General features: G+C 43.8%; 1 protein-coding gene across 1 annotated transcript; it reads right to left on the bottom strand.

The window, feature by feature from the left end:
- Nucleotides 1-1806: 1806 nt before the first annotated feature.
- Nucleotides 1807-6962, bottom strand: LOC103635500 (RNA-binding protein BRN1). Its single transcript, XM_008657936.3, has 9 exons — nucleotides 6578-6962; nucleotides 5015-5097; nucleotides 4369-4420; nucleotides 4137-4262; nucleotides 3972-4054; nucleotides 3241-3423; nucleotides 2592-2928; nucleotides 2314-2457; nucleotides 1807-2234 (listed from the first exon to the last, which is right to left on the bottom strand). Exons 1-9 carry the CDS (start codon nucleotides 6801-6803, stop codon nucleotides 2104-2106), a joined length of 1365 nt encoding a protein of 454 aa, XP_008656158.1. The 5' UTR covers nucleotides 6804-6962; the 3' UTR covers nucleotides 1807-2103.
- Between the last annotated feature and the right edge of the window lie 11472 nt (nucleotides 6963-18434).

The following is an 18434-nucleotide window of genomic DNA, read 5'->3' as shown; positions in this document are numbered from 1 at the left end:
TTCTACAAGAAGCTTGCCCTGCACGCCGAAGATACACAGATCTCGAACGACAGGACACAAGGATTGCCCCGACAGCAAATATTTATAGTTCCAAGTGTTATATTCTCTATGTCCCTGGGCCCACATATCAGGGCTCAGTGCCTTTGTGCATGCCCCCCTTCAGCTATAAAAGGGGAGGCATGCGACGTTACAAGGTCAGACCCAACTCTAGGCAGACACTCTCAAGTTCATACGAGCTCTCAAACAATACACCACACAGTGGAGTAGAGTATTACGCTCCGGCGGCCCAAACCACTCTAAATCCTCGCGTGCTCTCGTGTGTTGATCCACCAGTCTCGTAGCAAGCAAAACGTTTAGGCCCCTCCTCTCTTTAGGATTTAGGGCGGGTGCAATCCGCCTCCCCGACAGCATAGTTTAGGGTGTTATAGGTTTTTTTGCTATGTCTGTTGTCACAGGTTGGAAATGGGCTCAATACCATGTTTTGGACAAACTGGTGGCTAGATGGAAAGTGCATTGGTGGTCTAACCCTAGAAGTGGTGTCCAAAGTAGATAAAAAAGACTTAAAGTCTAAAATAGTAGCACAAAATTTACCCAACAGAGCATGGTGTAGGACATCAAATATGCCCTCTCCTTAGTTAGCATTCAACAATATCTTCTTATTTGGGACACCTTGGAAGAAGTGATCCTTACCTAGAAAAACGATATTAATTTTTGGAGGCATAGGACGTCGGGGAGGTTCTCATCCAAGTCTTGCTATAAAGCTTTGTTTGCAGGTTCCTTAATTTTTGAACCTTGGAAGAGATTATGGAAGTCATGAGCACCACCAAAATGCAAAACTTTTCTTTGGTTGGCAATTAGAAACAAATGTTGGACAATGAATAAGTTGGATGAAAGAGGATTGAATCACTCGGAAGCTTGGCCTCTTTGCGATCAAGAAAATGAAATGGTTCGATACCTTCTAACTAGTTGTGTGTTTACCTAACTCTGGTTTGCTCTGTTTGCCCCTTCGATTTCAGGCACTAGTGCCAAATACTGAGGTGTCCTTTGCGAACTGGTGGGGAAAGGTGTGTAAAGGTATTCATAAAGAGTTAAGGAAGGGTTTTAACAATATTGTCATCCCAACGATGGTGTCTTCAGCTGCAACAAAACCGAGTTGTCTTCAACAAGAAACCTCCTATTAACAAGATGCTGCAAAGCTTCTTGCAAGAGCTGAGCTGCTAGGTCCTAGCAAGAGCTTGACATCTAGGGAACTTAGGAATAGCATAAAAACTTAATGGATCACATTGGTTCCTCTATCTAACATGTAAACTTCTTTTTCGTTATGTGTGGGTGTGAGAAGACCTTGCATAGCAAGTTCTCCTTCCTTGTAAGACTATCTCCAACAGACTCCATATCACACTCTCTATCTCAGTCGCAAACAGTGCAAAACAATACTTTGCACGCCTGCTGGAGATGGCCTAAGACCCTATTTATCTCTCATGAGCGTTCGAGAAAATAAACAAAACATTTAGTGTTAAAAAATTCTCTCATGTTATTTTTAGAAATAGTTTAAAAAGATTGAAAATAAAAAAAACAACGGAAATTATATTTTGCTAGCTTTGGTGAAATCTGGCTTGAACAGAAGGGACACAAACCAAACACAGTAACCATCCACACAATGCCTTTTTAAACAAGATTTGTAACATGGTCAGTAAACATCCAGTAATAAGAAAAGGTCAAAAAGAAATTAGCATGCTACAATAGAACATTATTATTCCTCAAACAGCGTTGTTCTTTTCTTACTCTCTGGGTACCCGTAAGATTTGGTTAAGGACAACAAACACTGAAACATGCCATATCGTAAATCCTAGAAGATTATTTACAATAAAATGATTCATGATGAAAATTAAAAATAAAGAATTGAATGAATTAATGTCTGATGTACAAGATCTAATGGTACAAATGCTACAACTATGCTGCGATAAAAATACACGATGTGACAGTTTTCAAGGATGTGAATTGAACAAAGATACAAGAGCCAGAGGAAACAATGTAATAATCAATTGTGAAACATAGTATGTACCGATTTTCCTGATCATGTGAGCATACAATGAATTCGCTGTGTCAGAAAGGTTTACTGTGCTTGCTGTTGTCTCTCTTGAGTTGAACTTTCAACTTTTTACCACCTAATTGGTATCCATTCATCACACTAATGGCTGCTTGTGCAGAAGCTGGAGAATCGTAGCTTACGAAACCTATCCAGGAAAATAAGTCAGCAAACTAAGTGTGTAAGATGTCCTGGCATCGAAATTGAAACTAGGAAGGATCAATTACCAAAGCATTTACTAACACCAGTTGCCTTGTCTACAAAAACTTTAGCACTCAGTACTCTACCAAAACTATGAAATGCATTTGCAAGATCATGGTCACCAAATTCTTGTGGAATGTGATATATGAACAAATTGGCTCCAGGAGGGCCTGCATACATGACAGTCATTGTTAAGAGAAAACTTTGAACATAATGCCTCTAAATACAACTTGAGACTTGTTAGAAACAAAACTAACTTAAAAGATAATAACAACTAATTCGGTGAGTACAGAAGAAAACAAACCCTCTATCTGGGGGGCAGGATTGCTGCTGGGACTTGAAGACGGTAAATTAGCATTTAAATTTTGAACTTTGGTTGAACTGTGAGAATTTGAAAAGGGGCGATGATTAATAGGGCCACCAGGATACACTCCAGGATACTGCAAGCCAGGCAGAGGCGAATAGGGGCTTCCCAACTGTGTGGAATTAAATGATCTAGGAACTAAATCAGGGGGAAGTTCAGAATTAGCTCCACGGGTCGAGCTTGCTTGATTAATAGGCTGGACCATATTCTGGAAGGCAGCTTGATTTTGCACAGGAGATAGAGGTGGGTATTGCATAAGCCCGTAGGTTCCTTGTGGCTGCATAGAGCAATGTAAGTACAATTATTACCCACAATGCAAAACAAGTTAAATAAAGGTACTGCTAGTGTGGTACTCTACCAAATTGTTGTGCTGCAATAGTTTATTGATCAATGCATACTTTATAAAATCCAAATAATCGAGTGTGTATAGCATTTCTTATGTTTTTTTTGTTAAATATTGCTAGCACATTTGTGCCAAGCATGATAGTACCACATGAAAAGTTATCACAGAGCTGTCTCAACTCTCAAGCTGTTTGCTGTATGGTGTGCCAACACCTAACCTAACCTCATATTTTATACCACAATATACCTGGTAGCCAAATCCATTGTACTGCGGCACATATCCCATCTGTAGAGCTCCAAACACTGAATTCTGCCGCATAGCATTTGCATTCAACATGTTAGAAGACTGGAATGGAGATTTTTGCGCTTTTCGAGCTTGCCTTTCCTTTTCAGTGTCAGCCCATTTGACAACCAAGGGAACACTTGAACCCTAACCAAAATGACCAAGCCATGTTAGATTCATGAGATTTCAGAACTGAAGTAATCTATATCATACAACTATACAAGGCCAAGGTATCAATGATCTATTACATGCATTGATATCATAGTATATCATCGAACATAAGACAAAATGTCATAAAAGAAATATCTTCTACCTAAAAAATAATGGCAAGCAACTACTCTCAAAACTGGAGTCTATGTTTGAATGATTTTACTTCACATGAATCTATCAGATTATGTTCACTTAGTGAAAGCAGAGAATTCCAGAATTTCTTGCTGCAATATTGTGGAAAATAGCTCAGTACCAGCACAATGATATGTAAACTGGAAGTACCATCCAATGTGTGGCTGATAGGTGATGTTTGCAAATTGCAATCACGGTAAGCATCTTTCATTCGAAACTTTTGAAATGCAATGATATTGAGTTCATAAATCACTGAGCTACATAATCCTGTTAAGAATAGTAGGGGACAGGAGAAGTAAAGTAATATCGCTGTTAAGGAAAATATTATTTTGGAATCTTTTATTTCTACGAACCTCTATTTTGTGTGTTCCATTTAGAGCTTCTATAGCAGCCACAGCTTGCTCTTTTGTTTCATATTTTAGAAAGGCACAGCCAGCTGCAACATCCACAATTGATAAACAAGTTAGAAAGAACTAGAAGTGACTATGTCGATGCTCCTTCCCTAATCTGAACTTTACCTTTGCTCGTTTGTTGAGAACCTCTCAAAATCTGCAAATCCTTGATATTCCCATATTTTGAAAATAAATCTATCATTTCAGCATCTGTTACATTTTTTGGTAGCATTCCAACAAAGAGCTTGTGCTCTGGAAGTAACAGTATAACACATATCAGTGAAAAATCTAAAAAACGAGCCAAAATCAACCTGCAAATACATTATAAATGATGATACAATTTTGAGGAGCCTCATACCTAATCTTTCCAACTCCCCATCAGCATATTTTACTTGCAAGGGACTTGAGGCCTAATTTAGAACAGAAAAAATAGGAAAGAGAATGTTAAAGCTAGTCAGTCTTAGAGAAATAGACATTTGAAAAAAAATATTAAGTACTTTAGGAATATTAAAGAAAGTTCTTGAGGTCTTGAGGATGGAATGCAACTGTACATGGAGACTGCTTGAAACAATATCTAAAACATTTCAGATTTTACCCATCATCAGAAACTATTGTCTTATATGTCACTGACAAAGCAAGATTCATTTCACTTCATCCACATTCCAAAAAATGGGCTTGTATCATGGACTCCCTAATGTATTCCACAGTTTAGGTCCGAAAGCTAATTCATGTATGAACAAACATCTGCTAGTACTAGCCAGGTACAACAATATATGGAATGATAGGATTCAGTCCAGGATTCTAAGATAATGTAAGCACTAAATTAGTTTGAAGACAACTTTGAATGCAGAAAAAGCACCAGCTTTTCCACTTAGCAAACAACATTCCAAATGGTGCCACTATTTCTGAATTCTGACCTCAAAGAACTTGAGGGATCAGTTACTGCTTTGTACTTACTACAGTGTACCCAAGATTCCAGGAAAAATACAAACAGGGTTTCATACCCCAGGTAGTGTGCGCTTGTTGTGGTATGCAGTCACAGCCTTGTCAGCCTCCTCCCTTGATGGACATATCAGGAAGCAGCAGCCTGCAAAGGTCCGATACACTTGAATCAAACCTCAAGACTATCTCCAGCAGTCTTACCTATCACACCTCCTTTTCAAACTTCACTCTGTATTAAATAGTGCAGTCTTCAGTGCAATTGCACAACCATATACACGGTCTGATGGCCACAGCCTTAGGGAACAAAAAGGGTACGACCCACCCATCTGTAGATACATAACACTACAATCCAACAAGAACCAAACAAAAGAAGCAAAAACCTAAAGTAAAAAATATTCTCTAAGCAAAACAACAACAAAACTAGTTTAGCAGCAAAGGACATTCCAGTTGAATTTGCACATGAAGAACAACACAAGCTATCACTTTTACATGGCTCCTTCAGCCCTTCAGGAGGAGAATGCTAAAACTATTAGAAATCAGAAGCATAATGAAGCAGTACCTCCACAAAAATTCAAACCAGTCACAATAAAGAAGCTCCACTCCCCTGTAGTGTTGCAAAGAACCAAACTCTTACTAAAACACGGTCAATGGAGTTTTGAATGGTCGTATACTAATAAAATTCTTGAACCAATGATGTTCTTAAATAGACAAAAACAGCAAACATGTGTGAGATTCTGTTGTCCCTAAATTTTAGCCAAATCATACAAGAGCATCTTCAGTTATCAGTTGGTATGTACTAAAACACAGGCAGCCTATATTCGGGGGCCAACTGAAACTAACCAGCTCAAATCAAAGCCCAGGTCCAACTAAATCTCAAGCAATCAACACAAAATTTTGCATCACGGGATCAAAAACAGATGATAAGAAGCAAGATCCAAAGTATTGGCAGGAGCTAAAAGCCTAAAGTCCATCAAAACAGCAAACTGTGGATCTAATCCTGCAAATTCATCAAAAGAGAAGGATGGAAACTGAAGATAAGCAAACAAAACATTGCAAATTTGCAACATCGTACGCCAGCTTTGGGTACCAAAAGAGTCAAAGGGTTCAAGTCCCAGCAGTCCTCCGAGCAAACAAAACAACTTCCAACATAAAACATATCAAACTATAAGATGTTCAAAGCTATCCTCCACCAAAGGGAGGTCGCATCACAGCATGCATTTCTGTAACACACAGAGAGAACAAGAGGTAACACCAAGTGAACGCATCATATCACCCATTGCACAGGGATCGCTGGTAAAACAGCCAATTCCTAGCGAATGACGAGATCCGCTAGCTTTTCGGCTCCGCATGAACACCCACGAACAGGAAAACAGCAACTTCAGCGGCATTGCCCCGAACTAGCTTAGCACCCACAAAGTTGAGCCCTCAAAAGCAAGGAACCCCTCCCGAGAGACGGACGGCCGGAGGCAGCACGCCTCCGTCTCCCTCCAGCTGTCCCAAGCGAAGCCACGCCTCAGATCGCGACAACCCGTTGGTCCCACCCCCACGCGGGGCGTCGCACCGCACCGCATTGCAGGGAGGGCGAAAGAATTCAGCAACAAGGACGGAGGCATACGGATCCGGACCTCGCGAGACCCTGGTGGCCCTGTCGCGGATGACCGTGACCTCGTCGACGAGGGCGACGCCGCGGAACATGGCGACCAGCTCGGCCTCCGACATCTGTTTGGGCACCTGCCCCACGAAGAGCTTGACGCTCTCCCTGCTGCGCCCCTCGACCCCGGCGCCACCTGACGCCGCGGCGGCCGCCGGCTGCTGCTGCTGCTGGTCCCTGTCGCAGCCGTCCTCCGCCATTGGACCCAGCCGGTGTGGCTAGCTAGCTGGCTAGGGTTTGCGTGGGAGTCTCGGATTGACGGGGCTGGTCGCCTCGGCGGAGGGGGGAAGGGTAGGGAGACGGAGTCGGGAGGGATGGAGGGAGAGGGACTAATAGCGAGTAAATAAATGGTGATTAAATTATTAGCGTGATGAAGTCGGAGCGTGGGGAGACAAGCTGGTGAGATGTGCTAGCTTCATGTGATTTTGCTTTCCACATGATTATGGCCCCGTTTATTTACCTATTCTATGATTATGAATCTGTTTGGAACTTCTAAAATTAATAGTTAGCTATTAAAAATTAGTTGTTTGGACTATCAGCTAATATTATAGTTAATTATTAGCTATCTCACAACTAACAATTAGTTAATTAATTGACTCAACCCTGCTAATAATTTATTAGTTGGCTAACTATTAGCTGTAGAGGTTCCAAACAGGACCATAATTCATCTTATGGATTATATAAGCACCTATTGGCTTGCTTATGAATTATCATAATCTAGGTATCTAAATTACATAATCTATCTAATAATTTGTGTTGTTTATTTACCTCTCAACTTATTTAAGCTAGAGTATATATCTAATATGCTCTTTTTTCTTCCTCTGTATTTATTTGCTCCCCTCTCCCTCACACCCCCTCATCTTCCTACCCAGGTACACACTAGGATAGGTTGTTACACCAAAGAGACATGTTGGAACCAATAAGTCCACTTATTGTGAATATTGAGAAGAGATCAGGGGTGGATCTAGGACCAAGGCTGGTAGAGATGTAGCCCTAGTCCAGCATCATAAGTAGCACTTAGTACCCTATAGTGATTTTAACATAGTTGTCGCGGAAACCAAGGGACAATGAGATTTGTGTTCGGTAGAAGGTGCTAGCACAGACTCACTCCGAATGGTGAATCACTGGGACTCAACGAGAAATCTGAGACAAGGGGTTATACTGGTTCGGACTCGCACCTTACTATAGTGTAGTGTCAATCGTAGTATTGCTTGGAGATTGTTACAACAAGTGTGCTTGTGTCCCTAGAAAGAAAGTGGTCCTGCCCTTTTATAGTTCTAAGGTAGGACTTTACAATGCGGACTTGTATTCTACTGGAGGGTGCTCGGCCGGTTGCCCTTGGATGGTGTAGTCCTCCCGACGTCGTCTATAGGGTTGTACGTCGTTGTACTCTTGGTATGACGTACCGCCTCGTCTGTTTGGCATACGGGTCCCTGTAGCAAGCTTGATGTTGATGTAGCGACGTTCGACGGGTCCCAAAGGCCAAAGGGTAGTCTTATGGTGGAGCTCAGGGTCGTGCTTGGCGCAGCTTTGTCTTCCATCATGAACCCCACGTCACTTCCAGCATGCGTAGGCATACACCCGGTATGGTGTATCGTCCCGTCCTTTCCTGTAAGTGGGTCACTGTAGATACTCCAATGCTGAGGTCCCTACGACAAGGGTTGACTAGCTCCACACATCAGTGGGGGCTCACCTGAGACTATACCATTGTGTTTGACAGGGACTTTTCGACACCGTACACGTGGCCCGAACATGGTTTGGTGGTGACGCATCTTGTCATGCTGACGTGGGTCAGCAGCATTAGGTTGTCCCTTCCCCTACGCTGTTTTGCTCGGGACCTAGTCATTTGTTGCGCCTCGCGGGATTTCTCGACAAATGGTTGGTCTTTTGTTCCGCCTCGTGGGGTTGCTCAACGGAGGACTTGGTCGTTCGGCGCAGGTTGCTCGACAGAGACTTGGTCGTCCGCTCTACCTCGCAGGGTTGCTCGGTAGAGACTTGGTCGTCTGTTCCACCTCATGGGTTTGCTCGATGGAGAATCGATTAGTGGGTCATTTCAAGGAATTTCTTGGACTTCCTTTGGGCACCCCGTTCCTGGGTGCCCAACAGCAGCCCCGAGCCTTTGTGTAACTCCTTGGAGTTGCGTAGAGGCTTTTGTTGGGAAATGGCCATTCTAGGTGTGCGCAAGCGCATCTGCTAGATGTAGCCCCTGAGCCCCGAGTAATTCGTGTGGATTGCTCGGGGGTTTACTGGGTTGGTTTGCAGATTCAGAGGCAGACCCTTTCTGCAGTGGTCATCACGCGCTGAGCGTGAGCCCATCTATTATTGTCTCGCCTTCTGCTTATGACCAAAGTCTTGTGCACGCGAGCGTATCTAGTAGATGTAGCCCCTGAGTAATTCATGTGGATTGCTTGGGGTTAACTAGGTTGGTTTGCAGCTTCAGGGGCGAACCCTTTCTGCGATGGTCATCACATGTTGAGCGTGAGCCCATTTTGCTGGTGTAAGGTGTGATTTCTGGCCCTTGTTTCTTTGGTCGTCAGTCTGACTTCTTATGTGCACGCATCCATGTTCGAAAAGGGTTTTCTAAAGCCCTTATGAGGGGAGGGACACCCTCCTTCGACCTATTCGGCGCGCGGAGGGGGTCGTCAATCTGTGAACGGGTTATCTAAGTGAGATCCGACCACCTTTTTGCTAGGTGTACTCTTAGCGAGTGGTCCCACTAAGGGGCTCGACCCGCTGGGGACATCTCATTGAGTCCTTCCTTATTCAACCCCGTATCGCCCCTTTGATCGACCTTGCCGACGAAAGGGAGGCTCTGTGGCCACCACGTCAATTGGGTTCCCACAGGAGAATGTGAGGTACGACCTTGGATGTGGGTATGAGCAAATGACCTATGGGCCGGTCACCTAGCTTGTAGCTCACTGGGAGCTTGCTCGCGTTGGGATTTTTGAGTGGGTCTCGGTTTTACCTGGTTGGTGTGATGTAGTTACTGCGGTGGCACGGTAAAGCAGGGTGGTCATCATGACTCTGCTCGGCGTGGACGGCTTGATGGGACTCAAAATGGTCTGCTTGCTACATCGTGCCTAGGTGGCGTTTCTGTCTGGCTAACCACCCCACCAGTTACTGGTGCAACTTCTATGGCACGTCCTTCTAGCGCTCTGTCCTAGGTGACGGGATCCTACAAGGCACACAGTTTCCCTTGCCCGACTCCCAAGGTGACCCTTCGTCGAAAGGGGTGAATCCCTTCGTGTTGTTTGAGGTGGCCCCCACTTTTTGGGTGCCATCCTTGCCCCCTGCACTTACGCATAAGTAGATTGGGAGGGTGCTCGGGGTTGGTTACTCTTACTGTATTTTTGTGCCGTGAGCTAGCCCTCTCAATCGCTTTGCCTCCTCACAACCTTGTGCCCATCCTTTTACTTCCCGTGCGCATGGCATCGTTCCCATCCTGCATGATTCGGGAGAGTCATCTTCACGGCCTAGAGAAAAAAGGTTCCTCCCAAAAAAGATGTCTCAGGGTGGAGGCTGGAAGGTGATGGTGAAGTGCCTCGTCCTAGGGACGATGAAGTGGTCGTGCTTGCATCCTTTTATGAGTGCGAGTTTGGCCTACCCCTTCATCCTTTATGCGTGGGCTCCTCCATCACTATCACCTGAAGGTCCAGAATGTCCATCCCAACACCATCCTTCACATAGCATGCTTCATCACACTATGTGAAGTGTTCATGGGGATTGACCCCCACTGGAGGTTGTGGTAGTATTTCTTCAGTGCGCAGGTGTCCTTGGGTCACGGCGATCAGTTGTACATCGGCTCGGCTATCATTCAGCTATGCTCTGGTCGGAAAGTGGAGTATTTCAAGATCCCCTCCCTTCCTCCGTCTGGTACGAAGATGAGTGGTTTTATGTGAGGAATGTGGTTGGGAGTTCCTCGCCATTCACTCGTCGGGAGCCGGTATCTACGGAGGAGTAGCAACGCATGGGATAGGCGAGCTTTAAGATCGAAGTGGAGCATCTGCTGACGTTGGTCAAGACGTTGAAGCAACGGGTCTTTTGGCGCGTACCTTCATGCATCGCCAGATTCAACCTCTGATGGCCCACCAGAAACTGATGCACCAGTACTCCAGAGTCAACGACCCTGACCATCCTTCCTCCCCGTAGCTCGCGCTAACAGAGATCGAGGTTAGGGTTAGGGTCATCACGATGTTGTCGTTGGGGTCCTTCATGGATGAGGATTCACCCCTTGCCTTTCCAAGGATGTCATGAGCACCGTGGTGAGCCCCTTCTTCCTAGTGTGTCATTTTTTTCATCTGATGCAGGCTCCGCAGGGGATCAGACCCCTGGCGTCGTGTCTCCTGCCCCTTCCGGTGGTCGTCATCATTGAGGCGGAGCGAAAGAGGGACGCGGGGGAGAACTTAGTGGAGCGCTTGAGGAGCCTTCGAGCGAAGAAGGAGAAAAGGGCCTCCCAACCCACCTGCGCAGAAATCATGGGTAGGTGTTCCTTTTTCCTCTGACTCGAAGGGTATGACCTCTGTAGGATCTAGGACACCGGCTAGAGGGGGGGGGGTGAATAGGCGGTTTTGACTAAAATCAAAAACACTAGGTAAATTTAATCAATATAACAAGAGGAATAAATTCTCTAGTGACAATAAGTAAACAATGTATGAGAAACAACTACGGTGATTGAATACTTGAGGAACAATATGCAAAACACTAATCACTTGCAAGGCAATAAGTAATGCAAGAAGGTAGAGACACCGAAATTTATCCCGTGGTATCGGTGATTTGCCGATCACCCCTAATCCACGTTGAGGTGGACTTCAAGCTCTCACTTGCTCCTCTATCAAGACACGGCTTGATCTTTGAGCCAAGTGGACAAGAAATCACTCAATACCTCGATTCCACTAATGTCACCTTTGCCGCTCCGGCGAGGTAGGCGCGGACCCCTCACAATCAACACCGCGGCTTCTCCACAATCTTCTTGGAGAGCTTGACGGAGACAATCACCCGAGCCGTCTAGGAGGCGGCAACCTCCAAGAGTAAAAAGCCAATGACGCTTGCTCGGTGTACCACCTAGTGCCTCAAGAATCACCGAATGATGCAAATGCACTAGGAACCCTCAATCTCTCACTAGAATGCAATCTCAAGCAAAGAGTGTGAGAGAGTGAGTTGGAGGATCACAAATGAGCTCAATGTGTGCAAGGAATGGCCAAGAGAACTCTCTCACACGAGCTACCCTTCTATTTATAGTCCCCCATCAAAATCCAACCGTTATGTGCAAAAAGCAGCAGTTCTGCGCACACGTGGACGGTTCGCGCCCTAGGGCCGGACGGTCCGTCGTACATATAACGGCTATAATTCCCGTTTGAAAACTGTCAGAGCTGTCAGAAAAGGTGGATCCGGACAGTCCGCCTTCCAAGGCCGGACCGTCCGCGACCTGGCAGCTTGAGGCACCCGAGCCTCGGACCAAGAATAGTTAACACGCGCGGACCGTCCGCCTATAAAGCCGGACGGTCCGAGACCTGAGACAGTACTGTCCGGACTAGTCCCCCGGACAGTCCGTAGTACAAATCTACAAAATCACACAGTCCCTATCCAAAACATGTTTGACACTTGCGGACTGTCCGCTCATCACAACCGGACGGTCCGCGCTATAATTCAGGGACTGGCCCGAAACCAGCCTTCTCTGGTCATGACTGCGGACGGTCCGGCCCTAAGGCCCGGACGGTCCGCAGTGCAATAGAACAAAGTGGCTTCCGAAGTGGTCAGACTTCGGACCCCTCTGGTGGATCGCGGACGGTCCGCCCTCAAGGCCCGGGCGGTTCGCGCATCCAAGACTTTGCAATTTTTCAAACTCGCTTTTGAAAGAACTTTTAACTCAAGAAATTTGAAGCGCTGTTAGTCCTCATGCAAATGCAACTACTTGATGCTCTATGAGGCACTAAGTTTTACACAGATCAAAGTCATTGACCCCTCTTAATAGTACGGCTATCTAGCCTACTAATCCGGTCAGTTATCTTCTCTAAACTCCTCAAGACCGGCAAAAACAAAACCTATATTATACCTTTGCCTTCATCTGATCCACAACCAATGCTTATGATTCTCCAACATTTCCTGTTCTATGTGGTCCAACCCTACATTCTTATTTCTCCAAGAATCGTTAGTCCACAAGCAGTTGTCATTAATTACCAAAACATCACCAAAGGGGCCTAGATGATTGACAATCTCCCCCTTTTTGGTAATTGATGACAACACTACATAATATATTAAAGAGAAGTTTAGTTTTTCCAAATCTCCCTCATACTTAAGGTATAAGATAGATTTTGGAGATGAGTTTCATAGGACTTATCTTGATTTGAAGTTCTGTCCGAGTGATAGATAAATCCCAATAAAAACTCAGTATGTAAGAAAGGCTCCCCCTAAGTGTGTGCAGGATTATTTGAAGCTGAAGATATAACACACATAATATATCGGAGTTTGATGGAGACTTTCCTACAATCATGGTTATCGAGGCATACAAGAGATGATACGTAGAGTAAGCGCAGCAGTTATAACTACTCCTCGATTAACCACACACAGAGTAATTTGAACTAAAACATAGTTCAACCCACAAAATATTACAGATAATTGTCCACAGACATACGACATAGAGTTAACAGTTCAAGCCAGTTCCAAATGCATAAGACATAAACTAATGCATGCGACATAAAAAGGTAAATATGCATATGCACGGTCATAATGTCCACATAGACCAACAACTCCCCCTGAATGTGACATCTGACAACTTCTCTTCTCAACACTTCTCTCCCCGTTTGGCATTAATTGCCACAAAGGAGAGGCCTCACTGATCATTGGGTGGAGGATGCATGTTGTAGTAGTGAGTGCTGAATGTGTCAAAAAGAGAGGAGAACTGGCCAAAATCTTGCTGGAGTTGTTGCTGCCTCTAACTGATATCATGCATGCTGTCATTAGTAGAAATATTATCAAATTGGCTGGAGAGAGCGCCCATGTTATCTTGAAAACTCTGCTGCATATTATTCAGCCTGGTCATGATAGGATCAGTGACATTAGTGTGAATGTGATCACGAAACTCAGAAAGCCTAGAGTTGAGCGCATCCCAGTTACTGTCAAAGCGAGACTGCATGTCATCTAGGCGGTGATCCACATGTGTCATCATGCCCTCAAAGCGAGTATCAATATGGGTCTCAAGCCCCTGCTGTATATTGTGAAAATAGGGATCAAAGTAGCCTGGACCAGGGTGCCAATACTGCTGAGGCTGAGGAGGAGGTGGAGGAGGAGGCATCTGCTCGGCCTCAACATCAGGAGCTGCTCCTGCATTATAGCCAGGGTCTTCCTCATCATCTGGGAAGGGAGTAAGTGGCCTGGTGAGAAACCCTATCTCATTCTTAAAGGGTCTGAACGGTGTGTGAACAATCTCGCAGGGCCCCTCAAATCTTGTCTTGGCTTTGATGAGAGCCATAATATAAGGAGCATATGCTAAATTTTGGTTCTTGTCCATCTTCAAATCATTGAGCTGTCTCATCATGAATAGAACAACATTCATTACCTCACCGTTCATGATGTGATGGATAATATTCCAGAATTTGTCCCGTATTTTGCTCTTATCCCCACTCTTGGGAAGAATAGTGACTCTGGCAATCTTGTTGATCACAGCAGGATGATGCCTGAGTCCTGCTGTCTCTCCAAACCTCCTGGGTATTCCCAGCCTTGCTAGCTCATAGAATTGCACAAGGTCCTCAAAATTATCCTCAGTGTAGAGATCCAGTCCAGCTGAAATGGTGCCATAATCCAGACTGTTGGCAGTGGCAAAGTCAGCAAAAGAGGCAGAATAGCGCTTGAAGCCAGTCATCCAGGTGATGGATTCTTCTTCTATATCAATCTCTGAGGTGGCCAGGAATTGCTTGACAGCCATTTCACTGAAGTCTGTTCGTTGCCCCATAAACTGATACAGGCCACATGTCTCAAACTTAGGGATCAGACCCTCCATGTCTGATTGACCTAGCATGAAGGACCAATCAATCACCTGATGTTTATGAAAATTTGTATCCACCAAGGTGCCCCAAAAAACATCAAATTGCAGCTGAGTGTGGAAAAATTGAATATTGGTGTCAGATGGCAGAGTGTACTGGTTCATAGTCCGCCTTGAGCAGTACTCAACCATAGAAAACCTCCGCTTTGGATATGTCCATCCTGTGGTGTCAATGGGATAATTGGGATGAACATGAGGAAAGTCTTCAGCATCCATAGATTCAGTGCCCCCAGCTGAGGATTGGGCCTCTGAATCAGTGGTTGGTGTATAGTCAGCATCATCTCCATGAGGGCGCTTTGATTTAAAGCGACCTGCTAGTTTCTTGCGGAGAGCACCAAAACCACTGCAATAATGTGACAGACATCCATAGATAAATAGTTGATACCAATCACCACAATAAAAGGGAATAGAACTGCATTGCTCTGCCAGGGTCCGGACGGTCCGCGCTAGGGGGCCGGACCGTCCGCGCCCACCAGGCGGACAGTCCGCGACCGACCAGGGGCGACTCTCCAGAACCCTAGCCGCCACAAACGTTGAATTGATGATTTTGCAGAGAATATCCATCCAAACGAGTTCAAAATTTTGCACAGCATTCACAGTGAGTAGAACTAACAATCCCACCAATCAGATTTGTAAAACTATTGCTCAATTTCAGATCAGAGAGGAAACCCAAAAAATCTCAAAATTGAAGAGATTTGATGAAATCCACAAGATTATGAAATACCGTGATGAAGACATGTTGATTGAACGTTGCCACAAGCTGTCGGACTGTCTGTGCGCAACGTCACTTCTCTGTCCGCGCACAATCGACAAAGGAGACTATTTGGCGAGTGGGGAGCAAGAGAGAAGGGGCAAGGAACACAAATGACAAGTCTGCGGCCTCTGCCCGATTTTACTGCCTGTCGCGGACGGTCCGCGCAGGGGCGGCGGACGGTCCGCGCCCTGATGAGGTCAGACGGTCTGCATTGCTGATCGAACTATCCAGTTCCTGATGCTGCGGACGATCCGCGGTCCATGGGCGGACGGTCCGCGGCCTGATACTCAGTTTTCCAATGTCTGTCCACTTTCTGATTTTGAATTTCAAATCCGAATTGGTGCTCATATATGGACATTTCGACCAATCCAAGAGTTAGTATGCATGCATATACATATTATGTAATTGAGTAATGCAAATTTTTGTATTAAACTATCTAGAGCAATTTAGAATGAAAAATGCATCAATAATACCAAATAAATAGCATAAAGAGCATATTTAGAACCGAGATGCAACACGACACATGCGTGATCAACTTCAAGCCACATTTGAGAGATCGATCACATTCATTTCACTTCTTAGAGAACAAAATCTTGTTTCATCCAAAGGCTTTGTAAAAATGTCTGCTAATTGATCATCCGTGCCAATGGAATAAATAGAGATATCTCCCTTGCCAACATGATCCCTTAAGAAGTGATGCCATATATCAATATGCTTAGTTCTTGAGTGTTGGACCGGATTGGTAGCCAATTTTACCGCACTCTCATTATCACACATGAGAGGCACATTCTTGAAAATAATTCCATAATCCAATAAAGTTTGTTTCATCCATAATAGTTGAGCACAACAATTTCCGGCCGATATATATTCCGCTTCGGCGGTAGAGAGAGCAACCGAATTTTGTTTTTTAGAAGACCATGAAACAAGAGATCTACCAAGAAATTGACAACAACCGGAGGTGCTTTTTATATCAACTTTGCACCCCGCATAGTCCGAATCCGAATATCCAATTAATTCAAATTGAGCACCTTTGGGATACCATAGACCAATATTGGGAGTATACTTCAAATATCTTAGAATTCTTTTAGCGGCCTTCAAGTGAATCTCTCTAGGTGAAGCTTGAAATCGAGCACACATGCATACACTAAACATAACATCGGGCCTAGATGCGGTAATATAAAGCAAACTACCAATTATTGAACGATAAAGTTTTTGATCAACCATAGTACCTCCTTCATCTAAGTCTAGATGACCATTTGTTGCCATTGGAGTCTTGATAGGCTTTGCATTTTCTAAACCAAACTTCTTGAGCATGTCCTTCAAATATTTTGATTGACTTATAAAAATTCCATCTTTCAATTGTTTGATTTGAAGGCCAAGAAAGAAGCTCAATTCTCCTATCATAGACATTTCAAATTCTTTTGACATCATTTTTCCGAATTCCTCACAAAATAATTCATTAGTAGATCCAAAAATAATATCATCAACATAGATTTGACAAACAAATAAGTCTTTGCCAATTCTTTTAGTGAATAGAGTAGTGTCAACCTTCCCAATTTTGAAGTCTTTGGAAAGCAAGAAATCCCTAAGCCTTTCATACCAAGCGCGTGGAGCTTGCTTAAGCCCATAGAGAGCTTTAGAAAGCTTGAACACATGGTTAGGTCTTTTGGGGTCCTCAAAACCGGGAGGTTGTTCAACATACACTAGTTCACTAATCTTACCATTTAGAAAAGCACTCTTTACATCCATTTGGTAGAGCTTGATATTATGTGCACAAGCATAAGCGAGAAGAATCCGGATTGCTTCTAATCTTGCCACGGGAGCAAATGTCTCCCCAAAATCCAATCCCTCAATTTGAGTATATCCTTGTGCAACTAATCTTGCCTTGTTTCTTACTACCACACCATCTTCATTGTGCTTGTTGCGAAACACCCATTTTGTACCAATAACATTGTGGTTCTTTGGTCTCTCAACAAGCTCCCAAACTTCATTTCGAGCGAAGTTATTTAATTCTTCATGCATTGCATTCACCCAATCAACATCAAGTAGAGCTTCATCTACACGGTTAGGTTCCATACAAGATACGAAAGAGAAATGTTCACAAAACGAAGCTATGCGAGAGCGAGTTTGAACACCCTTACTAATATCACCCACAATTTGATCAACCGGGTGATCCTTCACAATGGAATGATGAATTCTTGATACCGTTTGATAATTGCTAGTTGAAGCATTAGGAGGAACTGAATGTCTTGAAGTACCTTGATCATGAGTATCCATAGTTTCATCACGTTGTTGGCTTTGGTGATCTTCCTCATTTAGAGTTGAGGATGAAGGAATGACAACCACACTATTTTCATCATCATCTTCCTTTGGTTTTATTTCACCAATGGCCATTGTTTTCATTGCATTTATCAATTGAGTTCCCCCAACATCATCAAGATTATCACTCTCATCTTGAGACCCATTTGTTTCATCTAATTCAACATCATATGCTTCTTCAATAATACCATGAGTTTTGTTGAAGACTCTATAAGCTTTACTATTTGATGAATATCCAAGAAGAAAACCCTCATCACATTTCTTCTCAAATTTAGAAAGTCGGCTTCCCTTTCTTAAAATATAACATTTGCAACCGAATACCCTAAAATATGAGATATTTGGCTTTCTACCAATGAGCAATTCATATGGAGTTTTCTTCAAAAGCTTGTGACAATATAGTCTATTTGATGAATGACAAGCGGTATTTATTACCTCGGCCCAATAAGAATCTGATATATTATATTCCGCTAACATAGACCTAGCCATATCAATGAGAGTTCTATTCTTTCTTTCAACAATACCGTTTTGTTCCGGGGTATATTTGGAAGAGAATTCATGTTTAATACCCTTGTCATCACAATATTCATCAATTCTCACATTTTTGAATTCCGACCCATTATCACTTCTAACCTTTTTGATGTCGAAATCAAATTGAATTTGAGCCAATATAGCAAATGACTTGAATGTTTCAAACACATTAGATTTGTCTCAAAGAAAATA

The sequence above is a fragment of the Zea mays genome, chromosome 8 (assembly GCF_902167145.1).
Source record: "Zea mays cultivar B73 chromosome 8, Zm-B73-REFERENCE-NAM-5.0, whole genome shotgun sequence".
In the NCBI taxonomy this organism is placed as follows: domain Eukaryota; kingdom Viridiplantae; phylum Streptophyta; class Magnoliopsida; order Poales; family Poaceae; genus Zea; species Zea mays.
The sequence above is the reverse complement of the archived record's forward strand: the minus strand, read 5'-3'. Positions and strand labels throughout refer to the sequence as shown.

Coding starts and splice junctions, on each gene's coding strand:
- LOC103635500 (XM_008657936.3), bottom strand. CDS start 6,803: ATGGCGGAGGACGGCTGCGACAGGGACCAGCAGCAGCAGCAGCCGGCG. Junction 2,458..2,591: donor TCCTGCCCCCCAGATAGAGG/GTTTGTTTTCTT, acceptor TCATGTATGCAG/GCCCTCCTGGAGCCAATTTG. Junction 2,235..2,313: donor TGGTGTTAGTAAATGCTTTG/GTAATTGATCCT, acceptor TTTCCTGGATAG/GTTTCGTAAGCTACGATTCT.